Genomic DNA, 18,921 nt, shown 5'->3' with positions numbered 1-18,921 from the left:
AGCCCACCAAGCTCCTCTGTCCATGGGATTCTCCAGGCAAGAATACTGGAGTGGGTTGCCATTTCCTTCTCCACACAACACAAAGGGAACACACCAAATCCTGAAAAACTACAGTGTACATGGCCGAGTGCAATCTTAGCAGCAGCTTCCTAGCCCTTGACAGGACTTCTCTTTGTTGGGATGTTTTCAGCCACAACAACGAACTCCCTGTCACTGCCCCCCTCCTCCGCCGTCGCTGCCCCCGCCCCAGGGCGCTCACGCTCCCAGGGGGTCGTCTCTTGGTCCCGTGTTAAACTGAAGATGAATCTATTTTCATGATTTCCACTCACTCGTTCTGTCCTCTGCAGCTCTGCAGAGCAGAACCGAACCTCCTTCTTCCAGGACAGGCCTTCGGGTGTTTAAGTGCTGATGTGCCCCTCAGGGCTTCCATTCTTCCAGAAAAAAATGCCCTGCTTCCTTCATCTGTTCTTTCATTGGATGTAATTTGGAAATGTATCACCTTCCTGGTCACCCGTCCTTAGGTTTTGTTCTCGTCTGTCTCAACCTCTTAAATACGGGACGTTGTTGTTGTTCAGTTGCTCAGTCGTGTCCGACTCTTTGCGACCCCATGGACTGCAGCATGCCAGGCTTCCCTGTCCTTCATCACCTCCCGGAGTTTGCTCAAACTCATGTCCATTGAGTCCATGATGTAGAACTGAATGCAATCTTCTGGGGTGGTCAGAGGGAGGGGAGGAGAGCAAGTGGAGAGAAGGGAAGATACTTCACAGCTTTCCGGAGCTCATTCTATGTAAGAGAATAAGACTCAGCTGTTCTCAGGTCCTGAGCTCATAGAAAGCTTTGATCTCTCGACCTTCCCACCCTCCCCGAAGGCTGCTGTCCATCTTCAATGTGGGCAGCAGACACGCGGAGTGGAGAGACAGAGACAGCCTTCCAACAAATTACAGAATATGAGACGGGCGCCTCAGGCATGTGTGTCCTTCAGGCTGAAAAAGGATTCTGTAGCTCTGGAGGTTCAACTGCAAGCCGTAAGGCATGTCTATAGCCAAAGGGCCCTAGATTTCCTCTGTTTTTATTATCAAATGGAATTTCAAGGAACTGCTAAAGATGACTTGAATTAAACATGCAGAGAGAATGGAACAATCAAAAACTCTGGGACCAAAATATTTCAAACAGACTCCAAGCAAGTCATATCAAATAGTGAGCCGGAGAGAGGAGCCTGGCAGGAAGGAATCTCTGATGCCTATTTTGTTTTATTTTTGTTCGGATAGGAATGCTGTTCAGTTGCTAAGTTTTACCCAACTCTTTGTGACCTACAGACTGCAGCACGCCAGGCCTCCCTGTCCATCACCAACTCCCGGAGTTTACTCAAACCCATGTCCATTGAGTCTGTGATGCCATCCAACCATCTCATCCTCTGTCGTCCCCTTCTCCTCCTGCCTTCAATCTTTCCCAGCATCAGGGTCTTTTCCAATGAGTCATCTCTTCTCATCAGGTGGCCAAAGTATTGGAGCTTCAGCTTCAGCATCAGTCTTTCCAATGAATATTCAGGACTGATCTCCTTTAGGATGGACTGGTTGGATCTCCTTGCAGTCCAAAGGACTCTCAAGAGTCTTCTCCACCATCACAGTTTGAAAGCAGCAGCTCTTTGGTGGATAGGAAAATGGGCTGTAATTACACTGGGCGCTCTCTGTCCTTTCTGTTAGTCTGTCGCCTGTTGGTGTATCATTAACTGGAGGTATGTGCTGCTTAATCATTGTAAGACTATTTAGATCCAACAAAGTTTCAAGGACAAATTGAGGAGGGAGGAAAAGGGAGAGTAACCTAGTCTATGGATTCCCAACCAGGGGCAGCTTTATCCTTCCATGCCTTCTAGGTGTTAACATTGTTTTATTTTGCCAACCAAATATACCGTATTTCTTAAATAAGAATATTTTACCTTCTCATTCTTTTTTAATCAAAGACATTTTATTACTCAAAGACTGATAATCATTGCCTCTGATCATTGTAAGAATATCAGTGTGACTGCACTGGGCTGATAAAAGCTCAGCCAAGAGCAAAGGCATTTTGGTTGGTCCACTGGGATGCATCAGAGGTGTAGACAGAATTTTGAAGGCATTGCTGCCTGTGCCTTTCACTTTAGGGAGCCAGAGAACTGGGTCTGGAGCACGTAGTCTTAATTCCTTTTTCAGAGCAAGTAACTGAGGCCAGAAGTATAGCAAATTGCTTAAGGTAAAGCAGTGGATTTCATGAAGGAACTCAAAGTTATTGTTTTTCGCTAATCAATTTTTAGTGAAACAGACTTTTCATTACACTAAGATGTTCTTTCAAAAGAGACCCCTATTTAGAAACATACAAAACTGAGCTGAAGTCAGATATTAGTGAAACAGACTTTTCATTACACTAAGATGTTCTTTCAAAAGAGACCCCTATTTAGAAATATACAAAACTGAGCTGAAGTCAGACATTAGCATGACTATAGGCTTGATGTTGATGGCTACAATATATAGAAGTGGGAATTCCCTGAAGTCTTGTTGAAATAAACTCGTCTGAGGAATGGTATCTATAATTCTCTTCCCAAACAGCACTAACCCTAGAAGCTTTGAGAGGCAGTCATTCTTGGGTGGCAGGAAATGCTGAGCTAAACCAAAGGATACTTCTCATAGAAAGACAGTGTTTTGCTCCAGGAGTCAAGACATCATGTAGTTCTCGATCTTCCTTGATTTCCCTGGCCATGCTGGCCCGTTTTCTCTGAATTCCCTTTGCATTTATTGTAGCAATACTGATTTTTTTTTTTTTTGGCCTCACTGTGTGTCATGAAGGATCCTAGTTCCTCTTCCAGGAATCAAACCTGCAACGCTTGCAGTGGAAGCCTGCCTGGACTCCCAACCACTGGCTCACCAGGGAAGTCCCTTGAATCCAGGTTTTTATCCTCTAATACATGAAGCTGTTTTGTCTCCTGACCAGTCTGCCAGTTCTTTGAGGCCAGAGACCATGGCTTGTTCATCAGCATGTGGCATCGATCTTGGTCAATGCTTAAATTTGTTGAATGAATAAGTGAATGAATGAATGGACAGACAAATAAACATAATTACAGTACAGTTGAAGACAGAAGTAAACACAGGGAGCAAGAAGGTAAAAGCATATTGGGTGGCGTGGTGGAGACACACAGGAAAGCCACTCATTGCCATGGGGAGGGGGTGGGGGAGAGAAGTCACATGGCGGTACAATGTGAAAACACACCTCTTTCATACACACCCTTGACTTTCTGCTTCTCTGAAGAGTCAGCTATGTGTGTGCTAATAAGTCCTGTGCTTTGATGTGGGTGATGCACTTGAGGACAATGTGTGTGATGATGTATCGGTGCCCAAATGTGACAGCCGCCATGCTGCGGTTCCAGCTGACCTGGCACTCACCCCTCCCTGGGGAAGGGGCAGTTCATGCCAGCTTTGCTCCTGAAGTAAAACCCTCAGAAAGACTGAGCTGGAAAGTAAACATCCAGCGTTTCCTAACACGATCTCAGCGGTCTGAATGTCACTGGTGTTGCACTGTGCAAACGGCTGCAGCAAATGATGTCAGATCCACCGTCTCATCGTGGGGTGCAGCCTTCAGCACGTTTACTTTTCCTTGGTGATAAGTGGCCGTGATGGGGCCCTAAGGACAAATTAAGTAAGTAGCCTTGTAGTTGTGGAGGAAGCTGGCCTTCTCCCGCTGAGCACCAGATGGGAACGTCCCCAGTGGTGCGCTGAACCAAATGTGCAGCTGCTCTTCTCCCCCAGGCCTCCCTTCCCCGGGAAACCACTTGCCCACTGCTCGTTTGTGATGGGAAAACTTACTCTGCTCTTTCTGAAATGGGCCTTTAAGATGCTGTTCCCAGGAGGTGGGGGACATGTTTCTCTTCTTCTTAATGTTAGCAGTACTAATAATATTTATGAGGCTCTTCTCAGATTATCAATCACCTTTATGTAGGGAAATGTGTGGCTGCTTATTTCACTTCGTTCAGTGCTCAGAGAAGGCCATGGCACCCCACTCCAGTACTCTTGCCTGGAGAATCCCATGGACGGAAGAGCCTGGTAGGCTGCAGTCTATGGGGTCACTGAGAGTCAGACACAACTGAGCGACTTCCCTTTCACTTTTCACTTTCATTCATTGGAGAAGGAAATGGCAACCCACTCCAGTATTATTGCCTGGAGAATCCCAGGGACAGGGGAGCCTGGTGGGCTGCCGTCTATGGGGTTGCACAGAGTCGGACACAACTAAAGTGACTTAGCAGCAGCAGCAGCAACACAGTAGCTTACATGAGGAGGAACTTAATACACGCTCTCAGGGATGCTACTGAGTGCTAAGTCAGTTCAGTCACGTGTTCAGTCTTTGCAATCCCATGGACTATAGACCACCAGGCTCCTCTATCCATGGGGATTCTCCAGGCAGGAATACTGGAGTGGGTTGCCATGCCCTCCTCCAGGGGATCTTCCTGCCCCAGGGACTGAACCCATGTCTCTTATGTCTCCTGCGCTGGCAGGTGGATCCTTAACCACTAGCATCACCCAGGAAGCCAACAACCATTATTTTATCATCAATACCTATTTTTCCATGTGCTGGCTGTGGGCAAAGCCCTTATTTATTTTTCTTTTAAAAAAATACTTGGCTGCACAGAGTCTTACTTGCAGCACGTGGGATCTTTAGTTGTACCATGCAAACTCTTAGATGTGGCATGTAGGATCTAGCTCCCAGACTGGGGATAGAACCAAGGCCCCCTGCATTGGAAGCACAGAGGCTTAGACACTGGACCACCAGGCAACTTCCCAAAGGTCTTTATGATATAATTATACGCCTAAATTCATGGGGCAGAAGGTACCAAGTGTGGCCTCCTCACTTTATTTTTTCATCCTGGTAAGAACTTTTGTCCATCTCTTATTTATGGGAATCTATTCTGCTTTTAAGATACACATCTGGCAATTGCCCCAAAGACTGACTTAATCATCATAGACTGCAGTTCCAGCTACTATAGCTTCTTCCTCCCAGAGAAGGCGCTAAACAACTGGTCGATATTCTTTAAAAGTAACTGCTTTCACCTCTGGGATGAATGATTTCATTTTCCTTGGTCTTTCCATAAACCCTGTTTTCCAGTACTTTATGGTTCACTTGTGGACCCTGTCAAATGCTCTAATGCCTTGAGGCCCAAATGGAGGCGTATTTGGGCAAAGCTCTTACAATGACACTGGTGTTATCTCTTGCGGCCTCTTGGGAAAGGCACTGTTCACCTGTTTTGTAATGATAAGGTAGTTTCACTCCTTTCACAATAAAGTTACTTGGAATCTTTCATAGTAATAACAGCTACCAGTTAATAAGTGGTGTGTGCTGTGTGCTATGCTAAATCACTTCAGTCGTGTCTGACTCTTTGTGACCCCATGGACTGTAGCCCGCCAGGCTCCTCTGTCCATGGGATTCTCCAGGCAAGAATACTGGAGTGGGTTGCTATGCCTTCCTCCAGGGGATCTTCCCGACCCAGGGATCGAACCTGCATCTCTTACGGCTCCTGCATTGGCAGGCGGGTTCTTTACCACTAGTGCCATCTATGTCAAAAATGGTAGAGAACTTTCCACTTAAGATCTTGTTTAATCTTTACCCTGGCTCTCTGAGGTCTGCATTATTAATGTGTCTAGTTTAGAGCTGAGGAACTAAGTCTTCCAGAGGTCAAGCAAATTGCCTGAGCTCACATAACTGAACAGTGGCAAAGGAGCAGAACCAAGCCTGACCAGTTTCCAGGTCCCTGCTCTTAGCCTTTTTGCTCTTCTACCTTTAAGGCTACTACAGCGTCACTTTTGTATAAGAGGGTGTACAAAACAAAGCCCCCAGTTTCTATCAAAGTATCCCCCCAAATACTGTCCCTTTACGGCCAGATCATGAATATCTGCCCAGTTTTTCAAGGATGATATTTAACAAGTCCTCTGAAAAATAAAAGGAATAGGGCTTCCCTGGTGGCTCATTGGTAAAGAATCCGCCTGCCAATACAGGAGGCAGGGGCTCCATCCCTGGTCCAGGAAGATCCCACAGGTGGAGCAACTAAGGCCATGAGCCACGACCACTGACCCTGCGCTCCAGAGCCCGGGAACTGCAACTACGGAAGCCCGCTCGCCCTAGAATCACGCTCTGCGTCAAGTGAGGCCACTGCAGTGAGCAGCCCGCGTACTGCAGCTAGACAGTAGCCCCCGCTTGAGCAACTAGAGGAAAGCCTGCACAGCCACAAAGACCCATCACAGAGAAAAATAAACTAATTAAAATAAATAAATAAAAAGAATAAAAGAGCCTGTGTCATACATTTTTCTCCCTGTTCATAAATGTGCAAAGGTCTGGAGCTATTGGTTAAGACTGTAGGTGTTTTACAGCCAGGTCATTAATAAAACTCCTTATAAGGCTAGTGGTCCATATACATGAGGTTTTAATTAAGGAACACAAGAGTTCTACGCCATAACAATGTGAAACGCCGATGGAGAGAGTCTGAAAAATGTTCCCGCTATGAAAACTTACACATTTAAAAAGATTTACCGGTGGAATTGCTCTCAGAAGTAAGAGACAATTTAAAGACGATTGCTTCCTATTATTTGGAAAGCAAAGCAAGACAAAATAAAAACAAACCAACCTACTTTCAAAACAAGGAGACAAAATGAAAAAGTCATCACAAACAAAAACAACTTGTGAAATGAAAATAAAAATCAAGAAACATTAGCGAAGACATTTTCAGGAATTACTGACATTGTGTCTCTAGTGGTTCTAAAGAACTTCCATCTATCATTAAAAAAGGGAACGCTTAAAAAAATTGACAACGGCAATTCCCACGTGTAAGCATTTATGGCAAAGAGCTGTTAGCAGTTTGCTCTGTCGTATGGAACAAGAGGCTGAATGAAGGCTGCCGCTGCCCTCCACTTACATCAGAGGTTCCAGAGACTTGGGTTTAATGAAGATGGCAATGGGATACAGCTGGGCCACTTGTAACCGCTTGATAGCATTTCCTGATACGTCAAGTATACAGTGTTTGCCCTGGGAGAAGGAAAAGAAAAATACAGCGTTAATCCAGGTAGAATGATCATAATCAAAGCAAAAGAAAAAAAAGTAAGCATGCTTTAGAGGGAGGTAAAAGATACTACATTTCAAATTTTGAAAAGAATTGTTGCAAAGTATAAATAAAAGTTGGTATACAGGGTCATCACCGAATGTTTGCAGTAATGTTTCTTATTCCTTTACTAAGTGTCAGAAAAGGGAGTAGACATTTTACTAGGGTTATCTCAGCTAACTTGATTTATTTCCTTAAATAAATACCTGATGCTTTGCACAAGGAAGCCATCTAGCCATATATAATGTGACTGAGTCCATTCTCATGAAGCCCTCGTGAACTATCTCTGAAGACAATCGTCAAAAAGAAATTCCCAACTTGTCAAAGAAGAAATTCCCTACCTGTGAGATGTGAATTGTCAACTGCATTTTACAGAAGAGAAGGCTAACACTTAAAACTACTAACTTGCCCAGGCTCGTGTCAGCAGTACATATAGTAGTAACTCACCCAGGTCTCAGTGCTAAGACTCAAACAAGAGTCTTGTTGGTTAGAATAAATAAATACCTCCTTGTCTCACCCTGGCCAGTGTTCAATCTGGAAGAATGGTAACCATGAGTTTAGAACAATTTTATAAATATTTGCTGAGTGTTTCTACGTGTCCTGCCTTTGATACGCTCCGTCTAGTACAGAGCAAGGACAGACACAGAGAGTGACCTTAAGTATTTTATTTTAACTGTGGAGAGAGAGGTTTGCATAGTGTATGTAAATTTTTTGTTTGTTAACAAATAAAAACCCTATTACATTGTAGCATACCTCATTTAACTTGGCTTCCACTGCAATGAGTGCTCAGAGCAAGGAACTGCTTTATAAAGTATTTCTGGAGAGTAGACACATTTGCCACACATTATGTTCTACCTCCTGGAGGGAAATGGCTTCATTACCCTGAGGCCCAAAGAACTTTACAAAGAAGAGAAAAAGCATACTATGCAGATACAAACAGTCCTAAATCACTAAAGGGGAATAAAAGCTCATCCATAATATCCATGTAAAAATAGAGGCCAGCGAGTACTTGAGCTTTTACAGGAGAAACACACTGAGATGGCTCAAGTTTTTATCACTTAATATATTCCAAGTTTGCTATCTGTGAAATGTGGCAGTTACATAAAATGCCTGGATGAAGTCTGAGTATTCACTGGTCAGAAAGGTTTGAGATAACAAAGGCTGTGTCTTCATGTTCAAGGAGGGGAACAGATGCAATGATCCAGAAGTGATTTGAAACAGTGTGATATTGCTCAAAGAAGCCAGCACCCTAGAGAGAAGAAACTTGACCCACCTTCTTACTGTATTCTTGCATAGACGTGAACATTTCTCATTGAAGTTTTTTAACTAAAACATTAAAAGTGGGGGTGGGGGGAAGTTGTGTCAAATCAAATCAACCCAACAAATATTACTTATATAACAAATACGATGGGCTCTTAACTTTTATTTTTTCTTCTTCTATGACATTGATCCTCAGTGTTCACAGGTGATCAGGATCCTTCTTGAGGCAGATCTCAAGGGTCTTCCTATCCTATTTGCCCTTACACAGTCTTCTCATGTCCATGCCCTTGAAATTATCAGCAGGGTAATTTTATCTGCCTGCAATGCAGGAGACTTGGGTTCGATCCCTGGGTCGGGAAGATCCTCTGGAGAAGGAACTGGCAAACCACTCCAGTATTCTTGCCTGGAGAATTCCATGGACAGAGGGGCCTGGCAGGCTGCAGTCCATGGGATCGCAAAGAGTTGGACATGACTGAGTGACTTTCACACAGAATTTCATCTATACCTCCTCTAATTTAGAATATCTGCCAGCAACAGGCCAGGCAGTCCTCCTCATGTGTCTACCCTTCCACCAAAAGCATCTCAAGTTTTCAGGGAGATAAAAAGTAAACTCCTACTAACAAAAAGAACTGAGGATTCTGATCTAAACAACCGAAAGTGACCGTTTTTAGAACAAGTTCAGTTACTGGGGCCAAAGAAAAGTGAGCCAAAGACAAAGTGAATTTCCATAAACTTCAAGCTGTTAATTGCCTTTAGGTTTATAAGCCCTCTTCCCTCCTCTCCCCTGCCAGGTCAGTCAGCATACTTTATTGAGATTAGAACAAAGATTAACGACCTTGCTCTAAAGAGATTCTCTGCTCAGAGGTCTTAAAAGGAATACTGAATCAAAATTTACAACTGAAATCAGGGAAGAGTAATGACCAGAAAGAAAAAAAAATGCAGTTTGCCACCTGGGTACCTTCTTCAGGGGAGATGTAAGATGACTGGAGAACATACCCTTTCTGCTACAAATCTCACGGACTGCACACTGGTTCCATATAGGTTGTCATTGTACTGCCCGGCTTCTATAAACTTGTGCTCTTGGATGTCTTTTTCCATTTGTTCTCTAGAAATGACAAAGTGGTAGTCTCTGCCATCCACCTCGTAGTCACGCTTTGGCCTCGTAGTATCTTTATAAAATGAAAAAAGATGAAAATAAGGTAACTTTATATTCAGAAACTTCTGTTATACCTTTTTTTTTTTACCACGCACTCTCAACATAGATATAAAAGTGTGTACTATGAAGGTCAATGACACAGTAGCAGGTACCAGGCTTAGCCCCACACTGTGAAGAACTACAAAACTAGACAAAATGTATGGACATATATTTTCAGGCACTGGACAACAGACAGTGCTGGAGCTGTAATACTTAGGAGAAACACATGAGAGGACTCTGCACTCCATTTTCATTTCCAAACGGAAAGTCTAGAGGTCATGGATTGCTAGGAGACCCTGAAGTTCCCGCATTAGGCTGAGATCCCAGAACGGTTGCATTTTATGAGGTTACTCTTGACTTACTCTAGACCTACCTTCACAATGTCTAAAACCAAGTCAAAACTCAAAGAAGCTGACTTGTCAGTAAATTACTGCCTGCTGAAACAAAAACTTAATATTCTATAAAGGAAGATATTGATAACAACATCCAAATGCTCAATAATGTAGCATCACAATGTCTAGCACATGATAAAAGATTACGGGACAAGCAAAGAAGTAAAAAATGTCTCATATAAAAATTAACAAAAAGGACATATAGTGTAAATATATTCAGGGACTTTAAAAGATGTAAAATGATACCATCACAGTTAAGGGACTTTAAACAATATTAAGCAAAAATGTATACACTTGACATGTACCCAATCAAAGGAGAAAATGCATGAAAAGAAAGAACAGGTAGAAATCTATGAAAATGTTAGCAAGGACGTTATCTCTAGGTATCTTCTGAGATTTTCTGTATATTTTTAATTTTCTTGTTTAACTTTTTAGCATTTTCCACGTTTTGTACAATGAACATGTATTGATTTTTATAAAACAGTGCCATTACTTAAAAAAAGAGAAAGAAGACGATGCAAGATGGAGGGGTAGTGAAATGGTGCTAAAGGAATTTCTTTTTTTTTTTCTTTCAAAAGTGGAGGAACAAGCTGAGGGCTGCAACAAGTGGCCTAGGGTTTGACTTGATCATTTCTGTCTGGCGTCTCTCTCAGGTTAGGCTCTGTGGCAAGACCGGTACCCAGAACCCTTGCCGGGGACCGTCTCATAGGACAGCACACCCACCCCGGTTCCCGCCTGCCCGTGCACTGCGCATGTGCGATCCCTGCTCCTCTCCTGTATTCCTGCAGACATTTGCAGTCCTGAAATGTAAGAGACACTTCAGAGCAAAGAGCTTAAAACATGTTGAGTGAGGAAGAAATATCTGCTGAGATCAGATTTCAGAGCTCAGTGGTCCAATAAATTAAAATTTCCTGGTGGGTTTACACACACAGAAAGCCTCTAGCATTTTCATGTGGCACAGTGGGAGCAGGGCCAGAAGTGATGAGCAGGGAGCAGCAGGAAGGAGGGCAGACAGACTCTGCAGGGAGGGCTGTCCTGGGTGTGTCAGAGGGACTGGGGGGCCTGACGGCTGTCCATAAGGATGAGAGAGCAGTGGCCGGGAGGCAGGTAAAAACTTTATATTCTTTCTTGTCTTCATCCTTCCAAGGGAAAGGAAAGGCTATTTTGTATTGATCGACACACGGCCCTAAGTTATCCTGAGATGAGTTTAACAGAGAACATTGTCTCTGATCTCTCTTACTGCAACTAAGAGTGATCATTAGTTAGACCCATTAAACCTGTAACCTGCCTTCACTGATCACTTTGTTACTACCAAAAAAAAAAAAAAAAAAAAGGCATATCTTTCAAGCATCACATAGTCTCAACAATGTGTTTGCCTTAGTTGTTTTATAGGAACTCAGAGTCAGCTGTGTCCAGTTTGAGCTTGAGATGGTTAAGAGTGGTTAAGACAACCGACCCTCCAACTGGACAAGTGCCAGTGTCTACCTGGTGACCTTTGAACATCAGAGGGCCCCAGACTCCACCCTCAGAACATGCTAATGCTGACATTTTCTGAATCTGCTTCCCATGATGAAGCCTGCAGCTTACCCACACCTGCACAGAATGAGAAATACCTTACCCTCGTATTTTCAATCACCCATCCCCACGCTCCCCACACCTCAGGCTACCCTGCTCCTTCATCCCACAAATATCCCCAGCCCCTGGCTTCCGGGAGGTGAGTCTGAGATTTCTTCTCTAACCTCTTTAAGTGGCAGTCCCATGAATAAACAAGCCCTTTCTCTGCTGTAAACCTTGCATCTCAGCGTTTGAATTGCTGTGTGTTGGACAGACTTGCTTTGTAGCATGATTCTATGGGAAAAGAGGCTTCAGTGACATTTCAATCAATCTACAAGAAAATATGAAGGCCTATCAATAATCCTATGCTGTCTTAAGTACCACCAGCGTTACAAAGAAAGGACTCATCCTGCCCTCTCGGGTACCACATCGTTTACTCACTAAATAGAGAATAACGCATGGCAGCATAGATGGAATGTATTTGGCAGAGAAATGAAATGAGATGCTCAGATAATAGGTGACTGACGGTATCTGAATCACTGGTGACTACTGGAAAAACAGAGTTACATTTTACCATCTCAAAAAGAGCCATGCTGTACTTCTAGAGGAGAGATGAAGGATACTTACGAGGCACACAGGAGCCAAATTTGTCAGGGAATTCAGATATCAAGTCATCGTTGATCCGATCCTTCATGGGGCCCAGAATAATCACGGGTCGGGTATAGTTTACTGCAGAGAGGGAAAGGAAATGCAGATGAGGAGTCCGACTTGGGAATCTTAGGGCAAACCTGCCGAACACTAAGAACTACTGAGGCTGTTACTTCGGCGGATAAACTGCCCAGAGAGCCCTGCATAGGAAACTGATGTTTTAACACCGAGTGTGTTGGCTGAGTCTACTTTCTGGAATTTACTGAAACTAACAGGGAAAAGCAACTGCAGTGTCAATGAAAAAAAAAAACCAAACATTTGGAGATGTTTTGCTTACTCTTCACGTATGCCTACACAACAGTCAAAACAGTTACCAAGTTTAGTCAACTGAGTGGGAGAAAAAAAAGATTCCAAAGTAGCTATCTGACTATTGTTTAGGCAACGCCTTCAAAAGTCATCATTAGTAGTAATGACATCTTAGGTTTTTATACTTTCTTTTCCTTAGTTCAAAATACTCTCCATTCTCTGCTTGGATTCTCTCAATTCCTTTGTAATCACGGGGCTACAAGGAACTCAAAAGTTCATTTGTTACAATTCCTCCTCTGATGCCTGAATTTTCTCTGTGATCTTTGTCAAGAGCCATCAGCCTCTGTATAAATTCCTCCCAGGCTTTTGGAGCAGCCCAGAAGGTGGCCTCTCTCTTAGGAGCCCTACTAGAAAGCCCTCAATACTAAGTGGACATCAACCTGCAGGAGGATTTTACCCATCAATCCTGTAGGTGGCGCCCTTTATGATTTGGATGTGCTCCTTCCTATTAAGGATCATTCTTCCAGAGGGCAGCTCCATCCTCCTGCGAGCTGTCGCTGCCCACTCGGTGCAGGGAATGTGTCTGCTTGGCCACAGGGCCAAAGAAAGAGCAGGGTCTGGCCTGGGAACTGCTGAATAATAAGCAGTTTATTTCCCTCCTGAAATGGGGTCACCTGTTATAGCCTGGAAATCAGGACCCAGAGCATGCTAAGAAACTTACTTTCCTGCCTTGTGACAGGCTCATAAGAGAGAATGAAATCTTCTTGCCCTCCTGAGAAGAGAAAAAAGGAAAAATTACAGTGGACTAACAACCAGTCACAAACCACAGCTACAAGCCCTGCTCTGCAGCCCAGGAAACAGACCCAGTTCAGGGCTAATTTCCCTTGCTCTCTCCCTCCTTCAACCATTCCCCACATCCCTTCACCCTCATAGAACTGTTTGGCACCGTGACAGAGTCAGGTGGTCGCTGGTCGGAGGAGCGACAGGAGGCTGGCCTTCTGCAGTTCAGCAGGGCAGGGATGGAAGAGGCCGCCTCGCGTCTGACGCTGAGAAACACCGCACTATGGCTGCATGCCCAGCATTCCCGCCTAAAAGGAACCCCTTGAGTTCAAGGAGAGGTTCCATCCAATAGTTCGCTGCTACATTACCAGAATTTCTGGACCTTTCATCTTCCATTTTACTTCCCAAAGAAACACAATGTTCAAAAGCAAGTGTCTGCTCGTTTCATTTGTGAGACAAAAACTTCACCAGCCTATATACTCCAAGGCTCTGAAGACTTTAATGTTAATTCATCAAGAAAATGCTGGGTCAGTTAAGAAGATAAAAAACTGAGGAGGGCCCTACATCACTTGTTCTAATCACTGCTAAATCTAGCCTTGAAACTTTGAAAAGTAAGGCAGACCATGGAGTATCAGTTTCCACACTTCCAGGCTCATTTGCTATAAGCCTTCTGATTCATGGTGAGCCTCAAGTCAACATACAACCATGGAAAGTAAATTGGTTTTTGGCAAATATTTTTTTTTTCCTAATCATCAGTTTTGCCCAGTTGAACTAGGCATGAGATTTGTCTCATTCAGCTGCCAACTCAGAAGGCTCCACACCTTCATTCGCATTAGGCCTAGGACTGACTACCTTTGGTGGGGAAATAGTTTAAGTTTTGAAAAGGGGTTTTTGTATGCTGTCCTATAGAGGAGAAGTGTTGTGCGTGTGCTAAGTCGCTTCAGTTGTGTCCGACTCTGTGTGCCCCGTGGACTGTACTTGCCAGGTTCCCCTGTCCATGGGATTCTCCAGGCAAGAATTACTGGAGTGGGTTGCCATGCCCTCCTCCAGGGGATCTCCCGACCCAGGGGTGGGACCCGAGTCTCCTGCATTGGCAGGTGTGTTCTTTACCACTAGCGCCACCTGGGAAACCCCGAGGTGTGTCATAAGAGGTAGTTTTTTCTGAAACCAAAGGGCACTGGGTCTCACTGCTCTATCTCCTCATAGGCCCTGACACTTTCAGAGTCAGGTCAGAACCATGTGCTGCTGCTTCAGAAGCCACAGCCTCTGGAGGATGAATCCATTTCATGAAAGGAGTTAGTATTACAGGCAGGTTTGATAATGACAAGGCTGATCTGGGGGAATTAAGTGGTCTCTGGCTAAAGCGGTGAATGCGCATGTCTTCCCTGGAGTGGGAAATGGCCCCAGGCCCACATCACGTCTCGCCTCGCCATCAAGAATGGCTCGGCTGGGCTACCTCCTGAAGTCAAGGAGAAGGGGCATTGGTGCTTCCTCTAAGCGGAACCTACCCATGACTGCTCCAAACAGTGCTCAGGGGAGCTTCCCGCATCAGGGCAGGGGTTTGGTATGTGAGGAGTCAGATTCATGCTTGTTTGTTTTTTAAATTCAGGGAAAAAAATGATCCTCTTTTAAAAAATGAATCAACTGAAATTTACAGAAGCTGTGTCAAAAAATAATAAAGGGGAATGACTGCTAAGCTCTAGTTATCTAAAGGCTGACATATGCAGAGGACATAGGAATTCAGAGGAAAAGTGTAAAAATAGTTGGGGGGAAAAAAAAGCATAGCTTTAGAGACAGAAGCATGGCAGACCAACACTGTAATGTCATACGGACTTTCAGGAGAAATCTCCGTGAATGATTAATATGTGAGAGGGGACTCCTGCTCGTGGGATAACAGGTTTTACATATCAGGTGACAGAATATGCTCTGGAGCTACTTTTCCACATTTACGGTTGAATTTAACTTCTCTTTCAGGATTTTAGATGATTACAATAAACGTCAGTTACAGAAATACTTGAAAAAAATTGCAAACTTTTTAAATGCAAAAAAAGAATAAATATCAGGTGATACTTATGTCTCTGCCTGAGACTGGGCACCCCATACCGCAGTTATCCAAGGTGTCCTCAGTATTTAACATAAAGAAAGAGACCAGTGAATCTGCATTCTGCTTTTAGTGGTACGAGTCAGGATGAGCAATGAAGCCAAAGATAGGTTCCACTTTGTGTTTCTGTCTATACGCTTTCCTTTGGGAAAGTGCGGTTTCCCCTAAATAAAGAGAACACCTCTTGTTCCCAGGAGAACAAATCATTCTGATGGGACATTCTAAAGGCAAACCTTAAATAAAATATTTGGTGTCAGTATGTATAATGTGTGATTTAAAAAACTAGGACAAAGCAACATAGCTTAGATTAACTTTGTTAGAACAGAGTCCTGTAGTTCTTCGTTTACCTGTTGCTTTCTGGTTTGCGTCTAACCCACAGGAAGCACAGGTTCTTGCTCAGAGCAGTAAGACTGGCAGACAGCAGTGATGACAAGTGTCCCTGAAGTCAACACCCCTCCCAATTCTAACGGCTGCATGACAACCAGGGACCATGTAAGGAAGCCCACAGGGGTGCTGTGGCAGCTGATAAGGCACAATAGCTGTGAACTCAGCACCCGAAACCAGTTTTCACTTTCGTGTTCAAGAATGGAAAGCCCAAGGGGTAATGGGAGGGAGATTATGAGGGGGAGAAAAAAAGTCACAGCAGTGAAGGGACGATAATTCACGCCTGCATAGCGCGTTACAGGCTATAAAAGGCTTTTGCAGCCATTGCTTCGTATTTCTCACAGCCATTTCTTTTGAGGTAGGTGCTCTGATCATCTGCACTTGACAGATGAAGAAGCTGAGACTCGGAGACAGGGCCTGCTTCCTCAGTAAGTAGTAGAGTCAAGATTAAAAACCACATCTTTGCTGACTGCTCGCTGAGTATGCGGCAGTCTCAAAAAGGTCAGAGGTGCAGAACTCTCTGTGGGGGCTGGGATGTAGAGGCAGAACTCAGAGGTGAACAAAAATGGTGGGTGGCAGAGAAGGGAGCTGAACCTGGGTCAGTTACCGACAGGCCATAAGATGCTCCATTTGCAAACCCTAACTCTTTTTTTTTTTTTTTTTTTAATGCTGCTGTGTCATCTCCAAAAAATAGTCATCCTTAGTAGTTTTTCTATTTTTCGCTCAGGAGGTGTCGGCACTTAGAAATAACAGCTGACACAGGGTACAAACAATTACTTTGTCTTGTTTTGGCAATCGCACGGCTGGAAAGGGGAGCGTGGCACAGAGCTGGGGGTGGCCGCCTGCCACCGGCAGAGACTTCGCAGAGCCTTTGCAGAGCCTGTTGTTACAACCTCCAGAAAACACTGTCTTTAAACTGGAAGCAAGTCACAGTAAGAGGGGTTCGGAGTAAGGCTCTCATGATAAGGAAAAACACGGTGTTTTTCTTTAAAATTTTTTCCCAAACTGGAAAAGAGAGATGAGGGAAGTGAAGGCCAGTGGCAGGGCATTCAGTGGTCTAAATTTAGTGTTTACAGCCTGCATTGGATAATTACGAAGAATAACTAGCTTCCTAGAACCACGGAATGTTAGTGCTAAGAAAGAGTTTGGAGTTAACGTGGTTTATGGATGGAGAGTCTGGAGCATGACTTCACTCTCCCTTACGGACCCTCGACATGCATCACACCGATCATTGCCTGAATTACTGCTGAGCCTCACTTGGCCTCAACACTTTTCAGTATAGTTCCTCAAGAAACTATTAAAGGGCAGTCTTGATTAAAACCTGTTTCCCGTATCTCTTTTCTAATCCAAGCTAGTCATTTACATTGAAGAGAACTAAGGTTCAAAAATGTTCAGTGATTTCTTCAAGGTCACGTAGTGAATTACTGATTCAGTGTCTTCAAAGGATCTTCAGATTAAATCTGTTACTATATATAAGAGTCCTTAAAATCAGGCTTAGTTCATAGTTAATGTTATGTAAATATTGCTGCTTGTATTGATTGTTGTTGTTTATCCACTAAGTCATTTCTGACTCTGCAATCCCACGGACTGGAGCCTGCCAGGTTCCTCTGTCCATGGGATTTCCAAGGCAAGAATATTGGAGCCGGTTGCCATTTCCTCCTCCAGGGATCTTCCCAACCCAGGGATCAAACCCGAATCTCCTGCTTTGGCAGGCAGATTCTTTACTGCTGAACCACCAGGGACAGCCAATTAATTTGATAGGTGGTATGGTTGAAATGTACTAGCTAAAACGTGAAGAAGCTTGGATTACAAAACACAGGGAATAGTGAAAATGTCTAAGTTTCAGAATTAAAATATCTTGACTAGACTTGCAGGGACATAGTATTAGTGAAAGGTAGCTCTTTGGAATTTCAGCTTCTTCATCAGTTGCTGCTGCTGCTAAGTCGCTTCAGTCGTGTCCGACTCTGTGTGACCCCATAGACGGCAGCCCACCAGGCTCCCCCATCCCTGGGATTCTCCAGGCAAGAACACTGGAGTGGGTTGCCATTTCCTTCTCCAATGCATGAGAGTGAAAAGTGAAAGTGAAGTTGCTCAGTCGTGTCTGACTCTTAGCGACCCAATGGACTGCAGCCTACCAGGCTCCTCCGTCCATGGGATTTTCCAGGCAAGAGTACTGGAGTGGGGTGCCATTGCCTTCTCTGTTAATGGGGTGTAAATATAAGGTATATTTCATAATTTTGTTGCAGAAATAAAATGAGATACTATATGTAATAAAATTGCTTGGTAAGAACTTGAGGAAATATAAGGCCAGTACTTGAGAAGAATGGAGAAAGGGGAATATGGGCACCATTCCGACTGATTCCAGAGGGAAAGTCTGAAATCTCTTCATCTCAGCATCTCAGTTTCACTCAGTTCATTTTTTAAGATCCTTGGTTTGAAAATCCTATTTAACTGCTGAGCACCAATGGGTTAGGAGGATAATCACCCGCTCTCCCATACCCATAATAACATAAGAGCTCTACTGGGCTTTAAGGAAGGCAGGTCTTCACCTTGTAGAGATTTGCAAGGTCTCCATTATAGCTAATTGATCTTTATTGCCATCATATATAAGGGCAATTCAAAGGTATGATACAAAACAAACACAAACCTGCACTGTATTATATTACTTTGTTGACAGAAATCTGGAATTAGCCCATAGTTAAGGCAGTTATGAGATAGCATTTTGCATAATTAGACAATGTACATTGTTAAACTGTATTGTAGCTAGTGCTCAGTATAGCTGGACTTTGGAAAAAATATGCTATAATTCTTGAGATGGTGCATCAAAGGTCTGAGCTATTTATTAGAAATTGAGGTTGGTGTAAATTCATGTGCATGTATATGTATCTCAGAAAATATTTGAGGCTTTCGAATAAGGTTGGCACAATCTGCAGCTCCAGAATGCAACACCCAGGCCTGGGCCTGTCTTTCTGTGTGTGGATGTTGCTTCAGTTGTGCCTGACTCTGTGACCCTATGGACTGCAGCCCACCAGGCACCTTGTCCATGGGGATTCTCCAGGCAAGAACACTGGAGTGGGTTGCCATGCGCTCTTCCAGGGGATCTTCCCGACCCAGGGATGGAACCTCCATCTCTTATGTCTCCTACCTCTAGTACCACCTGGGAAGCCTGCCAGTCTTTCTAACTACTGAC

The 18,921-nt window shown here is 44.0% G+C and overlaps 1 protein-coding gene across 14 annotated transcripts in view; it reads right to left on the bottom strand.

Annotated features, from left to right (window-relative positions):
* DLG2 (discs large MAGUK scaffold protein 2) overlaps positions 1-18,921 on the bottom strand; it is a 2,361,423-nt gene that overhangs the window by 3,228 nt on the left and 2,339,274 nt on the right. For all 14 annotated transcript variants that reach the window (XM_069564820.1, XM_069564810.1, XM_069564812.1 and 11 more), the window contains 4 exons: positions 13,188-13,238; positions 12,140-12,241; positions 9,368-9,540; positions 6,929-7,038 (listed from right to left, as the gene is read on the bottom strand). In XM_069564820.1, coding sequence (XP_069420921.1) covers positions 6,929-7,038; positions 9,368-9,540; positions 12,140-12,241; positions 13,188-13,238 — 436 coding nt within the window. The remainder of the gene's footprint in view (positions 1-6,928; positions 7,039-9,367; positions 9,541-12,139; positions 12,242-13,187; positions 13,239-18,921) is intronic.

This window comes from Ovis canadensis, chromosome 21, assembly GCF_042477335.2.
Source record: "Ovis canadensis isolate MfBH-ARS-UI-01 breed Bighorn chromosome 21, ARS-UI_OviCan_v2, whole genome shotgun sequence".
Taxonomy (NCBI): domain Eukaryota; kingdom Metazoa; phylum Chordata; class Mammalia; order Artiodactyla; family Bovidae; genus Ovis; species Ovis canadensis.
Note: the sequence above shows the minus strand (reverse complement) of the source record. Positions and strands in the feature narration are given on the sequence as shown.